This window comes from Crocuta crocuta, unplaced genomic scaffold (genome assembly GCF_008692635.1).
Source record: "Crocuta crocuta isolate KB4526 unplaced genomic scaffold, BGI_CrCroc_1.0 scaffold70, whole genome shotgun sequence".
Lineage (NCBI taxonomy): Eukaryota > Metazoa > Chordata > Mammalia > Carnivora > Hyaenidae > Crocuta > Crocuta crocuta.
The window spans coordinates 18,178,331-18,199,128 of record NW_027528417.1 but is presented as its reverse complement, the minus strand read 5'-3'; the positions used below and the strand labels follow the sequence as shown (position 1 = coordinate 18,199,128).

General features: G+C 36.9%; 1 protein-coding gene across 1 annotated transcript in view; it reads right to left on the bottom strand.

The window, feature by feature from the left end:
- MCF2L2 (MCF.2 cell line derived transforming sequence-like 2) overlaps window positions 1-20,798 on the bottom strand; it is a 200,840-nt gene that overhangs the window by 115,030 nt on the left and 65,012 nt on the right. Inside the window, exons 6-7 of the mRNA XM_077754581.1 lie at window positions 14,650-14,740; window positions 12,221-12,340 (exon numbers count right to left, since the gene is read on the bottom strand). Of these exons, the coding sequence (XP_077610707.1) occupies window positions 12,221-12,340; window positions 14,650-14,740 (211 nt within the window). The remainder of the gene's footprint in view (window positions 1-12,220; window positions 12,341-14,649; window positions 14,741-20,798) is intronic.

The window sequence follows — 20,798 nt, the reverse complement described above, 5'->3', positions numbered from 1 at the left end:
AGGAGCTTGGGAATTTTAAAAATTACATTTATAAAATGAGAAAAAGTAGGGAAAAAAACAAGCCTAAATGCATCTATGCTTTTCCCTCCTAAAAATTTTAAAACACTTTTTGGAGTTGGAAATATACCTTTCTAAAATTAGAAATTATAGGGCATGAAACAAGAAATTACCAATATATATTGCTTCTTGAGACCATTGCTATGATAATACTTGGACTTTTAAAAAATACCAATGTGGAACATTGTATTAGGCAGAAGTAACTTTGCCACATAGCCTGGAGTTTTAATTTTTTTAATGTTTTATTTATTTTTGAGAGAGAGAGAGAGAAATAGTGTGATGGGGAGGGTCAGAGAGAGAGGGGGACACAGAATCTGAAACAGGCTCCAGGCTCTGAGCTCACTGTCAGCACAGAGCCCAACGTGGGGCTTGAACCCATGAACTGTGAGATAACGACTTGAGATGAAGTCGGATGCTTAACCGACTGAGCCACCCAGGCACCCCCATAGCCTGGAGTTTTAACATATCCTGCTAGGCTGCACATCTTCTGTTCCACCTAATGGGAGAGAGAGGCATGTGTTTCATGCTTGCTGGGACTCTGTCTTGTCATCTTTAGCTGTAGAGGACCAAGAGAAATTTTAAACTGACAGCTAAAAATAAAAATTAGAAATAAAAGGAAAATATGAGAAGATTCAGTACTGTTAAATATTGATCTGCAGATTGAAAGTAATCCTAATCCTAATCAAAATCCCAGCCGACTTTCTGTAAAATTGACAAGCTAATTCTAAAACCTATACAGAAATGCAAAATACATAGGATAGATAAAACTATTTTGAAAATGGATAAAGTTTCAATACTCACAAACTGCAGCAATCAAGAATGTGGTAATGGCAAAGGGCAGCTAAATAGATCAGTGGAATAGAATAGAGAGTCCTGAAATAGACTCACACAAATATGGTTAAGTAATTTTTTAACTCTTTATTTTGAAGTAATTATAGTAGTTATAGTAATTATGAAATAATTAAATAATTATAGATTCACAGGAATTTGCAAAGACAGTACAGAGAGGTCACATGTACCTTTCACTCAGTCTATCTCCTCTGTCATTGCATCTTACATAATTATAGTACAAAGTCAAATTTGATATGTTTAGTTCTATATCATTGTCTCATATCTGTAGATCTGTGTAACCACCAGCACAATCAAGATACATAACAGTTTCATCACTACAAGTCTCCTTTATGTTATCCTTTACAGTCACATCCCCCCCACCCCCAATCATCCCTGAACTCTGGCAAACACTAACCTGACTTTTGACAAAGATGCAAGTCAATTCCATGGAGAAATAATTCCATTTTCAACAAATAGCGCTAAGACAACTAGATGTCCATATAGTTCACATTTGTACAAAAAATTAACTCAAATGCATCAGAGATCTAAATGTAAAACATAAAACTTGGAGAAGAAGGCATAAGAGAAAACTCAGGAGAAAATCTTTGGGTTAGGCAAAGAGTTCTGAGATACAACACCAAAAACATAACACATAAAAAAAAATTGATAAACTGGATTTCATCCAAATTAAAAGCACTTGCTCTGCAAAAGACACTGTCAGGAGAATGAAAAGACAACCCACAAACTAGGAGTAAATATTTGCAAATCACATATCTGACAATGGACTTATATCCACAAAACAAAGAACTCTCAAAACTCAAAAATAAAAAAATACAATTAAAAACGGGCAAGAGGAATTATTATTCAACATAGTATTGGAGGTCCTAGCCTCAGCAATCAGACAACACAAAGGAATAAAAGGCATCCAAATCAGCAAGGAGGAAGTCAAACTTTCACTCTTTGCAGACGACATGACACTCCACATGAAAAACCCAAAAGATTCCACCAAAAAACTGTTAGGCTGATCCATGAGTTCAGCAAAGTCACAGGATATAAAATCAACACACAGAAATCAGTTACATTTCTATACACCAATAATGAAGCAACAGAAAGAGAAATCAAGGAATTGATCTCATTTACAACTGCACCAAAAAACGTAAAATACCGAGGAATAAACCTCACCAAAGAGGTGAAAAACCTATACAATGAAAACTATAGAAAGTTTATTAAAGAAATTTAAGAAGACACACACAAGAAAAGGAAAAATAATCCATGCTTATGGATTGGAAGAACAAATATTGTTAAAATGTTAATATTGTTAAAATCAATACTATCCAAAACAATCTACATATTCAATGCAATCCCTATCAAAATAACACCAGCATTCTACACAGAGCTAGAACAAACAACTCTAAAATTTGTGTTGAACCAGAAAAGACCCCGACCAGCCAAAACAATCTTGAAAAAGAAAACCAAAACTGGAGGCATCACAATCCCAGACTTCAAGATGAATTACAAACCTGTAACCATCAAGACAGTATGGTACTGGCACAAAAACACACTTAGATCAATGAAACAGAATAGAGAAGCCAGAAATGGACCCACAAACATATGGCCAACTAATCTTTGACAAAGCAGAAAAGAATATCCAATGGAATAATGATAGTCTCTTCAACAAATGGTGTTGGGGAAACTGGACAGCAACATGCAGAAAAATGAACCTGCACCACTTCTTACTACACCACACACAAGAATAAATTCAAAATGGAGGAAAGATCCAAACAGAAGATAGGAAGCCAACAAAATCCTAGAGGAGAAGGCAGGCAAAACCTCTTTGACCTTGGCCACAGCAACTTCTTACTCAACACGTCTCCAGAGGCAAGGAAAACAGAAGCAAACATGAACTATTGGGACTACATCAAGATAAAAAGCTTCTGCACAGCAAAGGACACAATCAGCAAAACTAAAAGGCAACCGATGGAATGAGAGAAGATATTTGCAAATGACATATCAGATAAAGGGCTAGTATCCAAATTCTATAAAGAACTTATCAAACTCAACACCAAAACAAACAAACAAACAAACAAAAAACCAAATAGTCCAGTGAAGAAATAGGCAAAAGACATGAATAGACACTTTTCCAAAGAAGACATCCAGGTAGCTAACAGACACATGAAAAAATGCTCAATATCACTCATCATCGGGGAAATACAAATTAAAAACAAAATGTGATACCACTCACACCTGTCAGAATGGCTAACATTAACAAGTCAGGCAACAACAGATGTTGGCAGGATGCAGAGAAAGAGAATCTCTTTGGCACTGCTGGTGGGAATGCAAACCAGTGTAGCCACTCTGGAAAACAGTATGGAGTTTCCTCAAAAAGTTAAAACTAAAATTTCCCTAGACCCAGCAATTGCACCACTAGGTATTTATCCAAGGGATACAGGTGTGCTGTTTCGAAGGGGCACATGCACTCCAATGTTTATGGCAGCACTATTGACAATAGCCAAAGTATGGAAAGAGCCCAAACGTCCATCAATAGATGAATAGATAAAGAAGATGTGGTATACATAAATACAATGGAATATTACTTGGCAATCAAAAAGAATGAAATCTTGTATTTGCAACAACTTGAGTGGAACCAGAGGGTATTATACTAAGCAAAACTAGTCAGAGAAAGACAAATATAATATGACTTTGCTCATATGTGGAATTTAAGATACAAAACAGATGAACATAAGGGAAGGGAAGCAAAAACAATACAAAAACAGAGAGAGGGACAAAACATAGGAGACACTTAAATATAGAGAACAAAATGAGGGTTATTGGAGGGGTTGTGTGGGGGGGGGTTGGCTAAATAGGTAAGGGACATTAAGGAAGACACTTGTTGGAATGAGCACTGGGTGTTATACATAGGAGATGAATCATTGGATTCTATTCTTGAAATCATTATTGCACTATATGCTAACTTGGATGTAAATAAATTAATTTAATTTAAAAATAAAATAAAATAAAAATAAATAAATAAAATGACAGAGAGGGAAACCATAAGAGACTCTTAACTATAAAGAACAAACTGAGGGTTGCTGGAGGGGAGGTGGGTTGGGGGAATGGACTAAGTGAGTGATTGGCAGTACGGAGTGCACTTGTGATGAGCACTGGGTGTTGTATGTAAGTGATGAATCACTAAATTCTACTTTTGAAACCAATACTACACCATGTGTTAATTAACTTGAATTTAAATAAAATCCTGGAAAGAAAAAGAGGTGTTTGTTTTTTTTTTTAATGAGTAAGAGGACTTCTGAAAAACTGGTGGAATAGGAAGATTCTGAGCTCACCTCATCCCACAGACACACCTAGATAACAGCCACATCAGTGCAGGTAACACAGAAAACCCAAAGACTGTCAGAATGGACTTTCCACAGTTAATAGAGAGGAGGCCACATAAAAAGAGGTAGGAGGGGCAGTGATGCAATTGGGAGCCAAACTTCCCAGGGGAGTTAACCATGATCAGCAATGACAGAAATAAGCATGGAGAAGGGAGAGGACCAGACCCTATACCAGGCACCCCAACCATAGGAGACCTGCACTGAGAAGACAAGTCCTATAATATTTGACTTTGAAAAGCACTGGGGCTTACTTTGTGACTTTGTACCCAAAGTAGGGTACAAAGGGTTTAAGCTGGTACTGTAAAAATCAGCAGGCTAAGCTCTGGGAGAGACAGAAGCAATAGGAAGTTCCCCACCCTTTAAAGACCCAGCATAACCAGGAACCCAGCTGAGATACAGTATAGAAGCAGCAGTCTGAAAAGTGCCTGGGGTATACGGAAACGAGATTTATGGAGTAATCTCCCTGCACTGGAGGGGCAAGGATCTATAGATGACTTTTTTTCTAGAACAAAAGACCTGGTGGATGCCATCTCCCCCACCCTTACCCCAGTCTAGATAGCCAGACACTATGGGAACCAGCTCCAATACTCTCCCATTGCTTGCCGATACCACACATACCACTCCTGCATTCTCCTGCGGATCCACCTCATCAACCCACCCCACTCCACAGGCGTCCCTCCAAAGTGGCTCCTGCCAAGACACATCCTGCAAGCAGCCCCCAGCAGGGACCAATGCCATACAAAAGTGACTCTTGCCCTGGGGAGAGGGGAAGATAACCACACATATTAGTGTAACTACAGTCCCAGCAGATGGGACTGCGGGCAGATATCTGGTCTGACTGCCAGCCCCACCCACCAACAAAGCTCTCAGGGGCTCTCACAGGACCTCTTCTTCATAAGGCTACTACTTCAAAAGCAAGAAACATAACTATCTTTCCTAACACATAGAAACAGACCCAGAGAGTTAGATAAAATAAAAAGATAGGATTATGTCCCATATGAAAGAATGGGACAAAACCACATCGAAAGAGTTAAATGAAGCAGAGATAAATAATGTGCCTAATAAGGAATTCAAAGTAATGGTCATGAAGATACTCACTCTTCCTAAGAAAAGAGTGGAGGATCTCACTGAGATCCTTAACAAAGAGATAGAAAATATTAAAAAGAACCAATCAGAGAAGATCCTGGGTGGCTCAGTCGGTTAAGCGTCTGACTCTTGGTTTCAGTTCAGGTCATGATCTCAGGGTTTCTGGGTTCAAACCCCATGTCAGGATTCTCTCTCTCTCATTCTCTCTCTGCCCCTCCCCCACTCACTCTGTCTGTCTCTCTTTCAAAATAAATAAGTAAACTTAAAAAATAAAAAAAGAACCAGAGATGAAGAACTCAATAACTGAAATTAAAAATATACTAGAAGAGGAGTGCTTGGGTGGCTCAGTCAGTTAAGCATCTGACTTCAGCTCAGGTCATGATTTCACAATTCGTGAGTTTGAGCCCCATGTAAGGCTCTGTGCTGACAGCTTAGAGCCTGGTGCCTACTTCAATTCTGTGTTTCACTTTCTCTTTGTCCCTCCCCTACTTGCACTTTCTCTCTCACTCTGTCTCAAAAAAAAAGACACAAAAATTTTTTAAATGTCCTACTAAATGTGCCTATAGTTTGAGTAGCTAAGAGATTTTTAAAAGGTGGTTTGATTTTAAGTTTAAAATTGAAAGTATGATGGTTGAAAAATCAACATACATTACCATATACAGAAGTAGCTAAGACATAGTATCAGGATAATGTAGATGGTCCTTCTCTCCTTAGTATACACGCACCACATGAAAAGGAGGGCATAAATCACATATGTATCTGTTTACATATTATCTCTTTGAGACGTGTGTTTTATGCACAACCAGGGAAACACAGATGACATTTGGTCAAATGCTCCTAACTCCAAACCTTTTTGAGTGACAAGAAACAATTGACTAGTCTTTATCTCTGAAGGGGAAGAAGCTTATGAGGATTATGAAAAGTTCATTCATTTCTTGTAAGTCATCTATTCTGCAACGTTAATTATTACTCGGTTCAGGAAAACAGAATAAGAAACTCATGGCTCACAGTTCTCTTAAACACTCAAATATTTTGAAATAAGTATTTAAAATATAAGAGGAAATACATTTTGTATTTGGTTAACACCCAAAGTATAGGAAGAAAGTATTTTAGGAAATTTGATTATTAATATAAAATGAAACCAAAAGAGAGAAAATAAGAGTGGAAACAGAAATAGAAAAATCCCTTATCTGAGATGGTCAGTTTTCACTGGGATGGATTAAATATTTTCTCAGAGCAATTTCAATTAAAGTGAGGTTTTTTATTTGTTTTGAACAGATAATATATGTATGAAATAATAAACTCACACAGAAAAAGAATCTACATAGATAGAAAATAGTCTTCCTCTCGCCCCTCCCCCCAGACCTCCAGTTCTACACCTGGAAGTCAACCACTTCAACCAGTTTCTTAATATCTTATACAACCTTACCAAGCTGACCTATGCAAATACAATTACATACGTGCCCCTCCTATTTTATTCAAATGGAAGTATACTATCCATACTATTTTCCCCTTGCTCTTACCCCACTGAAAAATATGTCTTAGTTGACTTAAAATTTATTTATTTCTTTATTTTGCCACCTACTTTGTAACTTACGCTTTATTGAAAGTATCTTGCATTCATGATGGATGCTTTCTGGGTTTTGCCAAACATTTTAATTTTAAATGTTAAATTATTTTTTACATGCAAATAATGTGAAGTTTCTCCCACATGGGATCACTGATAATGACCTAAAACTTAAAAATATCAGCATGAACTCTCTAATTCCTAGCATAAACACATATATTCATGTATGTACATATAGACAGACATACATATTATGTCTAATGATAATAAATAAGGGACAAGGGAAACCCAACAGACTCCACCAGAAGTCTGCTAGAACTGATATATGAATTGAGCAAAGTTGCAGAGTACAAAATCAACATACAGAAATTGGTTGCATTTTTATATACCAATAATGAAGCAACAGAAAGAGAAATCAAGAAACTGATCTCATTCACAATTGCAACATAAACCATAAAATACCTAGGAATAAGCCTAACCAAAGATGTAAAAAATATGTATGCTGAAAACTACAGAAAATGTATGAAGGAAACTGAAGAAGACACAAAGAAATAGAAAAACATTCCATGCTCATGGATTGGAAGAATAAATATTGTTAAAATGTCAATACTACCCAAAGCAATCTACACATTCAATGCAATCCTAATCAAAATTGCACCAGCATTCTTCTCAAAGCTAGAACAAACAATCCTAAAATTTGTATGGAACCACAAAAGACGCCAAATAGCCAAAGTAATGTCAAAAAAGAAAACCAAAGTGGGAGGCATCATCATCCCAGACTTTAGTCTCTACTACAAAGCTGTAATCATCAAGACGGTATGGTATTGGCACAAAAACAGATACATAGACCAATGGAATATAATAAAGAACCCAGAATTGGACCCACAAATGTATGGCCAACTAATCTTTGACAAAGCAGGAAAGAGTATCCAATGGAAAAAAGACAGCCTCTTTAACAGATGGGGCTGGGAAAACTGGACAGCAACAGGCAGAAGAATGAAACTAGACCACTTTCTTACACCATACACAAAAATAAACTCAAAATGGATGAAGGACCTGAATGTGAGACAGGAAACCATCAAAAACCCTTGAGGAGAAAGAGGAAACAACCTCTTTGAACTCAGGTGCAGCAATTTCTTACTCGACACATCTCTGAAGGCAAGGGAATCAAAAGCAAAAACGAACCATTGGGACAAAGATAAAAAGCTTCTGCACTGCAGAGGAAACAATCAACAAAACTGATAGGCAACCGATGGAATGGGAAAAGATAGTTGCAAATGACATATCAGATAAAGGGCTAGTATCCAAAATCTATAAGGAACTCACCAAACTCCACACTCAAAAAAACAAATAATCCAGGGGCGCCTGGGTGGCTCAGTCAGTTAAGCATCCAGCTTCAGCTCAGATCATGATCTCACAGTTGGTGGGTTTGAGCCCCACCTTGGGCTCTGTGCTTACAGCTCAGAGCCTGGAGCCTGCTTTGGATTCTGTGTCTCCTCTCTCTGCACCTCCTCCACTCATTCTCTGTCTCTCTCAAAAATATTAAAAATTTAAAAAAACAAATAATCCAGTGAAGAAATGGGTAGAAGACATGAATAGACACTTCTCCAAAGAAGACATCCAGATGGCCAACAGACACATGAAACAATGCCCAACGTCCCTCATCATCAGGGAAATACAAATCAAAACCACACTGAGATACCACCTCATGCCAGTCAGAGTAGCTAAAATGAACAAGTCAGGAGACTATAGATTCTGGCAAGGATGTGGAAAAATGGGAACCTTCTTACACTGTTGGTGGGAATGTTAACTGGTGCAGCTGCTCTGGAAAACGGTGTGAAGGTTCCTCAAATAATTAACAATAGAACTCCCCTATGACCCAGCAATAGCACTGCTAGAAATTTACCCAAGGGATACAGGAGTACTGATGCATAGGAGCACATGCACCCCAATGTTCATAGCAACACTTTCAACAATAGCCAAATTGTGGAAACAGCCTATATGTTCATCAACTGATGAATGGATCAAGATGTGGTTTATCTATACATGGCAATGAGAGAGAATGAAATCTGGCCATTTGTAGTAACATGGATGGAACTGGAGGGTGTTATGCTGAGCAAAAGAAGTCAGGCAGAGAAAGACAGATACTATATGTTTTCACTCATATATGGATCAGGAGAAACTTTACAGAAGACCATGGCCAGGGGGGGAAGGGGGAAAAATAGTTACAGAGAGGGAGGGAGGCAAACCATAAGAGACTCTTGAATGCTGAGAACAAACTGAGGGTTGATGGGGGGGGGAGGGGAAAATGGGTGATGGGCATGGAGGAGGGTACTTGTTGGGATGGGCTCTGGGTGTTGTATGGAAACCAATTTGACAATAAACTATATTAAAACAAAACAAAACAAAACAAAACAAAATACCTATTAAGAAAAGGGAGAAAGGAAAGTTCTAGCTTATAGTAGAAAACCAAAACCAACTTCTGATTAGTACATGTTCAGTGTATTGTAGTTGGAAAATCATTATTTTGTAATCAATTTAATAAAGATTGTTCCAGGCAATAATTATCAAAAGATATTAAATATATATTAGATACTAAATATAGAGAAGAATCTTTTGAGGAGCAGGATATTTTTATGGTCTTAAAGTGTTTCTCCAAAGATTCTGTATTAGTTGCAATGGAAACATATTACATTTGAGAAAATGAAGAACACCTTGACTAGGGGGTCAAAATAATGTTACTGATGAGGGGGTAGATGAACACTGTATATCTCCACATGTGACACCCTGAGAAGGACATGACATCACTTAAGTAGTATTCCAGCTAGGAATGCATAACCTGGATCAAATCTTGAGAAATCATCACATGAGCCTCAAATGAGGTAAGTTTTAATTTTTAAGTGATTGTATTCTTCAAGAATGCTAATGTCACAAAAGACAAAGAAAGACTGTGGAAATGTTTCAGATTAAAGGAAACTGAAGACATATGACAACAATATATACTGTCTGATTCTGAACTAGATCTTGTACAGACCAATATATATATCACATACATGTATAATACATACATTTATATATATATATCTTTATATGTAAATTTGTCCTCTATATTACAAATATAGATAAATATATATTTCTATATGTATTATATTAAAGAGAGAAAAAGAGAAATGTATATATCTATAGACATATATAATAATCTATAGAGAGAAGCAAATAATAAATAATAAAGCAAATGGGGATAAAATGTTGAAATAGGTGAATCAATCTTGGTAAAGGGCATAATATGTTCTTTGTACTAATCTTACTTTTTTCAAATGCTTATTGTATTTATTTTTCAGAGAAAGAGAGAGTGCAAGCAGAAGAGCGACAGAGAGAGATGGAGAGAATCCCAACCAGGCTCTGCGCTGTCAATGCGGAGCCCAAGGTGAGGCTTGAACCCATGAGCCATGAGATCATGACTGGAGTCTCAAACATGAGTTGGATGCTTAAGTGACTGAGTCACCCAGGCACCCCAATCTCACTTTTGAAACTTTTCTGAGTTTGAAATTATTCCAACTAAACAAAAAATAACACCAAACATATGTATTAGATGAGAAAGAATGAAATCTGGCCATGTGTAGCAACATGGATGGACCTTGAGGGTGTTATGCTGAGTGAAATAAGTCAGGCAGAGAAGGACAAATATCATATGTTTGCACGTATAGGAGGATTAGGAGGAACTTGACGGAGAAACAAGGGGGAGAAGAAGGGCGGAAATGGTGGGGGAAAGGGAGAGAGGCAAACCACGAGAGACTCTTGAATGCTGACAAAAACTGAGAACTGATGGATGTAGGGGGGAGGGGGCATGGGCATGGAGGAGGGCACTTGGGGGGATGAGCACTGGGTGTTATGTGGAAACCAATTTGACAATAAACTATTTGTAAAAAAAAAAAGAAAAGAAAAAAGAAATTCTCTGTCACTATAGATTCATCATACCTATTTTCCCCTTTTTTGTTTTTCCTTTTCAATTGAGATATAATTTACATCAATAAAATTCACAGATTGTAAAAGTATAGGTCAATTAGCTCTGGTAAGTGTATACACACCTATAACTCCATTCAATCGAGATATACATTTCCCCAGAAAGATCCCTTGAGCCTCCTTCCAATCAATTTTCACTACCCCTTACCCGTAACAGCAGCCACCATTGTAATTTTCTAACATCACAGCTTAGTTTTGCCTCTTCTTAAACTTTATGTAAAAAGAATCACAGAACATATTCTCCTTAATGTCTGATTTTTTTCTTTCAAGAGAATATTTTGGAGATGCAGCCATGCTGTTATATATATATCAATACTTCATTCTTTTTTATTGCTTAATATTATTCCATTATGTGAATATGCCACAATTTCTTTATCCATTTACCAGTTCATGGACATCTTGTACATGTCTCTTTGTGGACACATGTTTTCATTTCTCTTGGTTGGATGATAGGTTAGGTATATGTTAACTGCCACTTGTTTTCACTGTGGTTATATCATGACTTATCACTTTTGATGGTTACAAAGTATTTAATTGTGTAAACCATTATTTAACCACTCCCCTGTTGTTGGTCATTATGGTGTTTCCAAGCATTTATCATTACAAAAATTTGGCAACGAATATCATTGTATAGGCAGATTTATGCACATATGTGAGACTATTTGTAAAATAACTTTCATAGGAAGGTCAGAGAGTGTGTACACTTTAATTTTTGATAAATGCTGCCAATTAGTCCTTCGTATTGATCATTACCAACTTCATTCCAATCAGCAAAGTATGAAAGTGCCTGTTTTCCTTAAAGAATATCACATGTAGGTTTTATTGTTATTCTATAGTCACCTATATTTGTGTCACCCCATATTTTAGACCATATTTTCTTACAGTATCTCTTCCTCTTTCAATACTTTCTACAGTCTTGTTAGACCATTACCCAAGTCACTGAAAAACCTTCACCAGATTCCCCACTGCCTACCGAATAAAATCCAGACCTTTTATCCTTACATTAAAAACCTATTCCATGTTTTCTACTTTTTTCCTTCCAAACAATTATCTTATATATATTCCAACAAAAATGGGGCTTCCCCAGGGATCTCACATAAAGTGTGTTCTTCCTGCCTCTGTGCCCTTACACATGCTGTTCCTTCTGCCCAGAATGCCCTCCTCTGTCTGCCTGTGGAGTCCTTACCTTTCTTAAACTCAGCTCAAATGCCATCTTCTCCACAGGCCCTGACCAAAAGCAGACAAGATGAAAAGTCATGCTTACCGGCACTTTCATTTTAAATTCATCTCGATAATACTTAATGCCAATGTCAGTGAATGTCCTCTGGATAAAGCGAGATGGACGAAGGATGAATATGAGCTGCAAGTTTCCTGGAAATGCTACCTGGAAGGATCATGGAAAGTGTCAGGGCAACTGTCACACCCATTGATCTCCTCTTGCCCAAGATCACAGATATGAAGCAGACACCATAGATGCCAAAGAATTAGAATATGAATTACAGAATTTCAGAGCTTAAAGAGATAGTATTTGAATAATCCAAATCCCTCTTCAAAAATCATACCAAATGAAAAAAATTCTGATTATAAAAGTATTTCACACTCTTTACAGAAAAAATAATCAGGGAATAATGAAAGTATATGTTATGAAAAGAAACCCACCAAAACCACCCATGATCTCATAGCCATTTTTAATATTTTAATCTAATTATTTACAAGGTATTTTCTCTGCTGAAATATCTTTATCATGGTTAAACCCACACTGTAGAAATATTTTGTAACTTGCTTTTACACTTAATATAATACCATGAGCTTTTATTTCTATTATTAAAAATTCTTTGGAAATATTATTTTTCACGGGTGCACAAATTACTTAACCAATCTCTTATTGCTATTGATTTCATTTTTTTCCCATAATTTTTTATAAACATCTTTATTCACATTTTCGAACATTTTCTTAGGACAGTTTCCCAAAAGAATTATTGAGTCAAAGATTTAGTATTTTAAATGGTTCCTGATGCTTTCATCAGGAACTTGCTTGCCAAGTTGCTTTCAGGAAGCATTGCCTTCATCTTGAAGCAAGGCCCTGAGAAATAAGATAACTCAGATTCATATAACAACTTAATGGCACAACTTACATTTTTAGTCCCCCATTGCTGTGGCTTTCTCCTAGTGGTTCCCAAAAGGAACCTCCTAAGGTGCTTGTTGAAAAACAATCTGGTTTTTACCCTGGAATATTCTGATTCACTAGAGCTAGGATGAAGCCCACGTTATCTATTTTCAACATGCACCTGAAGATTCTGATTAGGAGCCAGGTTTGGGGATCCCTGAACTACAGTGTCTTTTATGCATAAAGTGATAATGTAATTCTTGAACAAATTAGGCTCAGATATTAGATTATTCAAGTATTCTCAATGGACCCTGGGAAACCAGAACTCTCTTGAGGCCAGTTCTCTAAAGTAGTCATAGGCACTGTCAAGTATCTAAATTTTCAGAGAATGAGCCACAAAATAAATCCTGTAGCCAGAACTAAACCAAAGGAACAGAACAATCCATACACAAAGCATAGGAAGTCTTCCTTTCCCCCATCTTTGAAATGCAAGCTCTTAAAAGAAGAAGAGCTTTTATCTTGTTATGTCATGACAGGACAAATGGGCTGAGACACTATTTGTATTTCTGGCTAAGGCTCTAGATCTGAGACTGTAGTATGTGCATGTTTGCTTGTGTGACTGCCTTTGTAAGTAGGCCTAAGTGAGGCTTCAAATGTCCCTCTCTCATCCCAACCTCTACATGTACATTACCATCCTACCATATCCCATCCTCTTCATCCAGTCCCAACTGCCCTACACAACCTGTGCTTTGGTGGAAATGCTGGAATGGCTACTCTGAGGTGTCTCTGCCTGCTCATGTGGTTGAGTTCCCTGGTCTGAGGTCCCTAAGGAGAGAAAGGATACATCTACTTGCTGAAAGGCAACAGAGAGGGATCAAAATCAGACTAATTAGATGGAAAAGGAAATTCATCCAAGGTTGTACAATTTTATACCAAAAGTAAGCAGATATCATATTCTGTCTGATATTCCCCGTATCTTTCAATATGTGAAAAGCAAATTTGAATACTGAAATGAAGACTGGCTTAACACTGAGTGACCCTTCACCCCCCACAGCAAATCCTAGGACAAGGATCTGGGTATAGAGTTTATTGAGGAACTCAACCTTTCCTCAATTATTGAGGAAACATAGTAAAAGAGTGGGGGAAGGTGAGAATGTGGGAACTAGAGAGCCAAAACTGCTGTGAGCAAGAAGGGTCCAGATCCTCTGAAATATTGTGTGGTACATATCTCAGAATTGTCCCACTGAGGGGGATGTAGAAGTTGGGGGATTTATCCATTAATTCCCATAACTCAATAGTTGGTCACTCCTGGGGCAGTAACTTTCCAGCACTTCCTACATGCCTCTCTTCCATGACTAGAGAGATCAATAACGTAGATTCAGGAAGCTTTGAACATGCTCAGGAATTGTCTGCAGTGACTACCAAGTGGCAGAGGGGACATGGATGTGACACACAGCCTCTGCTACAAAGACCTTCCCAAAACCTTGCATAAAATAATTGCCTTTTCCTTGTGACTTTAACATAAAATACTTGAACAGACAATTTAAATTACTTTTATAACAACAGCACAAAAAATGAATATTTACAGCTATTCGTGTCAATGATGCTTTTATGGAGCTCCACTTGTCCCTCCGTCGGTCAATAACAATGATGAATCCGATGCTGGCAGCCTCCACACTGCAAAAAAGGAATGGTCATATTAGAGACCAGGTGAGACACATGGGTTCTGGGTGGCTCCCTCAGCAGTACATTCTCCAGCCTCTGGCACTCCAGGCTCATGTGTAAACATTCACATTGTCCTTTCCTGACAAAGGAACCAACTTCCTATCCTCATCTCAGCCTGGCAGCCTTAACCAAAATAGAAACACTTGGCATCTCAAACCCTATCAAGGGCTCTGTTTATGGCTAGCAAGTGTCTGAAACACCCAGGGAGCACATGTGCTCATACCAGAAGGAAAATACACATGTCTGTTAGGCATCGCACATCCCAGTGTATGCCAAGGACCTCAAGGTTGAGCTCTGTTGCCTTTCTCTTCCCTAAACTGACATTCATGGAGCTATCAATATGCTTCCATAGGAGTCAGTCCTAGAGGTGTTCAGAAATAACACATGTCTGTGGGAAAACAACTCCCCTTCCAGTGCCCAGCTATACACAGCCAGCGAATTATATCCACAAGAAATTGTATCTTCACTAGGAACCAAAGAATGCTATTTGGCCCCTCATAGGTGCCCACAAAATTCTTTTAAGCTAAAGTTCCCAAAATTAAATTATATTACATTATATTCCTATCTCTTTTCTGTGTTTCAGTTTGAGTATTTTCAGTGATATGTTTTCAGTTTCACATATCCTATCTTCTGCTGCATTCAGGCACAGAGCCTGAGCAGGGCTCCAACCCACGAATTGCCAAGATCATTATCTGAGCTGAAGTTGGAGGCGTAACCAACTGGGCCACCCTTGTGCCCCTGGTGTTTTGTGATTTTAGGAAGTTCATTTGATTATTATAGTTTCTGATTCTCAGCTGAAATAATGCATCTTTTAATCCATTTTGTCTACGTGTATGGATCATAATTGTTTTTCTTAATATATTGATAATAATTATTTTAAAGGGTTTTTCTAATGTTTTATTTATTTCTGAGAGAGAGAGGCAGTGTGAGCGGGGGTGGGGGGGGTCAGAGAGAGGGAGATACAGAATCTGAAACAGGCTCCAGGCTCTGAGTTGGCTGTCAGCACAGAGCCCGACGTGGGGCTCGAACCCACGAACCATGAGATCATGACCTCAGCCGAAGTTGGAAGCTCAATTGACTGAGTCACCCAGGTGCCCCTGATCATAATTATTTTAAAGTTGTCTGCTAAAATCAGGAATATCTTTGAGTCTATATTTCTTGAGTATTTTATCTCTTAATTATTATTTTCTTCTTGCTTTGTTGGGTCTTTATTAATTTTTTATTTTATGCTGGATATGTGAAATACAAAGAAAACTTTATCCAGTCATATCAGAGCCAAATGGCTCAAAATTAAAGATATGAAGAAACCCAGCATCCAGTGGGAAAAAAAATATATTACCTACAGAAGATTAACATTAAAAATTATCACTGACTTTTCAACAGAAACTATGGAAGCTACAATTCAATGGAATGATATCTTTAGAGTAGTAACCTGAATAAAATGATCCATTTAGCATCCCATACCAACTGAAAATTCATTTTATTTTTTATGTATTTTTTATTTTTTTCATATATATATATAATTTGTTGTCAAGTAGGCTAACATACAGAGTATACAGTGTGCTCTTGGCTTTGGGAGTAGATTTCCATGATTCATCACTTACATACAACACCCAGTACTCATCCCAATGCCCAGCTTCTATTTTCCTCTCCCCCCCTGCCCTCCTATCAACCCTCAATTTTTTCTCTGTATTTAAAAGTCTCTTATGGTTTGTCTCCCTCTGTTTTTAACTATTTTTTTTCCTTCTCTTCTTCCATGGTCTTCTGTTAAGTTTCTCAAATTCTGCATATAAATGAGAACATGTGACACCTGTCTTTCTCTGATTTATCTCATTTAGCATAAAACCCTCCAGTTCCATCCACATTGTTGTAAATGGCAAGATTTCATTCTTTTTCATTGCCAAGTAGTATTCCAGTGTGCATATGTGTGTGTGTGTGTGTGTGTGTGTACATCATATCTTCTTTACCCATTTTTAAAAATGAAGATGGAATAAAGACATTTCCAGACAATTAAAGCTGAGAGAATTTATTGCCAGTGGACATTCACGTCATGAAATGTNAATATTAAAAAAAAAAAAAGTTGGAAGTATGAATGTGGAAGAAAAAGAGACAGCCTGAAAAGGAGATTCAGCTTCTGATTAACAAGACTTGCATTCTTATTTAAAAAAAAAAAATAACTACTAGAGAGTATAATACTGAGTGAAATAAGTCAGTCAGAGAAAGACAAATACCATATAACTTCACTCATATGTGGAATTTAAGAAACAAGACAAATGAGCAAAGGGGAAAAAAGAGAGAGAGAGGCAAGCCAATAAATAGATTCTTAACTATAGAGAACACATTGATGGTTACCAGAGGGGGGATGCAGGAAATAGGTGATGGGAATTAAGGAGGGCACTTGTGATGAGCACAAGGTGATGTATGGAAATGTTGAATCATTCTATTGTACACCTAAAACAAATATTACACTGTATGTGAACTATTCTGGAATTTGAAAAAAAAAAAACATTTTAAAAAAACCTTCAGGGAAGCTGGCTGGGCAGAGGTTAGGAGCTGTACAATGAATGCTGACCCCTCAATTTAGTTACTTTTCTTTATTGCCCAAAACATTGATTGTAACACTGAGGTTTACTGACATTTAATGGGATGCATAGTGAGATTAAGGTGTCTATATAGCAGTTGATGCAACAACAACAAACTGGCCAAATTAAAAACTTCTACTTGTCATTCAAGATTTTAGAGAACTCTGAAGACAAAGAAAGCTTCCATAGTGAGCAAATACTAGAAGAGGCTTTCATCTGAAGTGGTGATTGCTTATTCTGATAATAGGTAAATGTATGTCCCTGAAAGGAAATAATCCCACACAGTAAAGTAAATCCACAAAAGGAATGAAGAGCACTGTAAACATTACACATGTGAATAAATATTATCAACTGTGTTTTTTATTTTCACTAAAAGACTTGACTATTAAAAGTGAAACAATATTTAAGTTATTATTAAATACATTACATATGTAAAAGTTTACATACTGTAACACTAGAGAAACTGTTGCTTAAATTTCACTCTATTGGATTGGATTTTAACCTATTGGAGATTAAATGGAATACTGAAAATATCTGAATAATTCCAAAGAGAGCAGGTGCTGCAGACTAAACATATCTTTCCAAAATCCTCATGAAGTTGTAACTCACAACATGACTGTAATTAGCAATGGGGCCTGCAAGAATGTGACAAAGGTTAAATAAGGTCATAAGAGTTGATAGGGTTAGTGCCCTCCTAAGAACCTTGATCCTGGACTTCTAGCCTCCAGAATTGTGAGAAAATAAATTCTGTTATTTCAGCCATCCAGTCTATGGTAATCTGTTATGGTAGCCAGAGCAGACTAACATAGCAGGAAAGGAGAAATAAAGAACAAGTCACAAATGGTACAAAAAGCAAGATGGTAGATTTAAATCCAACCAATCTCAATAATCACTTTAGGTGGAAATGGTCTATACTACTCCACTTAAAAGGCATGCAGTGTTAGAATAAAAATACTTGATTATAAGACACAATGATTATGCTTTAAATATGGGAACAGAGATAGAAAGAAAAAGGATGATAAAAGACATACCGTGCAATCACTAATCATAAGAAGCCAGTGTGGCTATATTAACATTAGGAAAAGAAGTGTGCCACACAAGGGGTATTGGCAGAGACATGTGATTCACACTGAACATATATCAGTTCATCAGGAAGACATAACAATCCTAAAGGTATACATATACTGTAACATTGCTTCAAAACACATTAGGAAGAAATTAATAGAACTTAAAAGAAAAATAGATAAATCCATAAAGTTAGAGACTCTGTCTTTGTAACTAAAAGCCAGTAAGGACATAGACTTGACGAACTCAACATTCAACAACTGCAGAATACCCATTCTTTTCAAATACACACAGGATATTTATCAAAATACTCCACTCTCCTAGCCCATAAAGCAAATCTCAACAAATTTTTAAATGGCTGCAATTGTAGTCACTGCAATTTCAGTGATTTCTGATCACTATGGAATTAAAATGGAACTCTATTATTTTTCCCCTTTCTGTTTCATTTAGCTTTTGGGGGAGGGGACAGGGGAGTTCTTTCACAATATCCTTCCTTCTCTTTTCTTTGGGTTTAATTGTAATTATCTTTTTTTAACTTCTTAAGGTAGAAGATCAGATCACTGATTTTAAATGTTCCTCTCTTCTAATAAAAATATTTATAGCTAAAGCTTTATATCACTTAAATTTTGATATACTGTTTTGTTATTATTCAGTTAAAATGTTTTCTAATTTCCTTTGTGACTTATTCTTTGATCCATAGATGTTTTTAGAGAGGCTTGCTCAACTTCCAAATAGTATGCAATTTTTCTAATCAGTGGTGATAAAAGGGAAAATAGTCGTTTTCTTGAAGGATGGGGTAAATACGTGAGAATAAGGCTACAGATATTGCTGGGAAAGAAGCAGAAAGCAACCTTCACAGGTTGAAGTCTTTTGCCGGTTGTTATATGGTGTATAACCCCGATTTTGCTGGTTGTTACATGGTGTATAATGAGGAAAATATTCATTGAGCTATATAGTTGAGATTTATATACTTTATTGCATGTAAATTATAACTCAGTTAAAAAATAATGAATTAAATGAATTCAAGTTGTGAGAAAGGAAAAATATTATCAAATTTAAGAACAAAGATCCATACTTATCAAGTGCCCAACATGTGTTCAGCACTGATTAAAGGGGACACAAGAATCACCCAAACTGTTCTAGAGTACAGGAAAAAAAAGCCACGCATGTTGATAACAAAAATAGGGTGCCTAGGTGGCTCAGTTGGTTAAGCATCTGACTTGCTTTCACCTCAGGTCATGATTTCACAGTTCATTAGTTCAAGCCCTGCATCAGGCTCTGCACTGATGGTACGGGGCTTGCTTGTGATTCTCTCTCTCTCTCCCTCTCTGCCCCTTCAGTGCACTCTCTCTCAAAATAAATAAATAAACTTTAAAAAAAAACAAAAATAATAACTTTAGATAATGACACCCACTGTATATTGAGCTCCTATTATTTGTCAAGCACATTTATTTTTTTGTTTTGTTTTGTTTTGTTTTTTNACAAGCACATTTATTTTTTATTTCACTTAATCTTATGCAATAAATATTGCTATTTCTATTTTATAGAAGGTGAAACAAAGGCTGATAGAAATAAAATAACCTGCCTGATATCACACTAGCAAAATGGATTTCAAACTCCGAGCTCTCTGATACCAATATTCATGCTCTTAGCCCCATCCCACTGCTCCTGTTCAGTTTTGTCTCATAGATCATCTGCTTCTATCTTGTGGCAGTTTTTTTTTGTGTATTTTGCTGTGGCTAGCGTTTTTCTTTTCTTTAAAGCAAATAATCATTGAGTAATAATGTTCTATGGTGACATCTAGAGCTCGTAAGCCAGGTAGAGTTGGGAAAGGTTCAGCAAATACATATAGCACATAAATACAGACTGTTTTTTGATCTATAAAATAAGCAGCTGATGTCTGTGTGGCCTTCCCAACCAAACTGAGGGCAAATGCCCCTCACAACAAGGCTCTTCTTAGCTCCATGCAGATCAAGTGCCAGGGCCAGAGCATCTGGTTAAAAAGGGTGGGATCTCCTGGGAAAATACCTGTGTACATAAAGGGCTGTGTCTCCAGACACAACTGTGTACAGACCTCAGTTCAGAAAGAAGACATAATAAATCATGACAGTGATTTTGAATACAGCCCTCCCATATGATAAATATGCTAAACAACATGCAATAATATCAACTACTGTAGGATTGTTTGGTTTTGTTTTTCCACCCTATCTTGTTCAACAAAAGCATCAAAACCTCAACTTAAATGCACAGGAAATGGAGTTTCTGGACAGTATATTTCTTTAAGTAACACTTGGCTGTTTTGATCCCCATTGTTCTTTTTAACAGTAAGGTCCTATGATGTGCTAGATACCTGAATTTGAAAA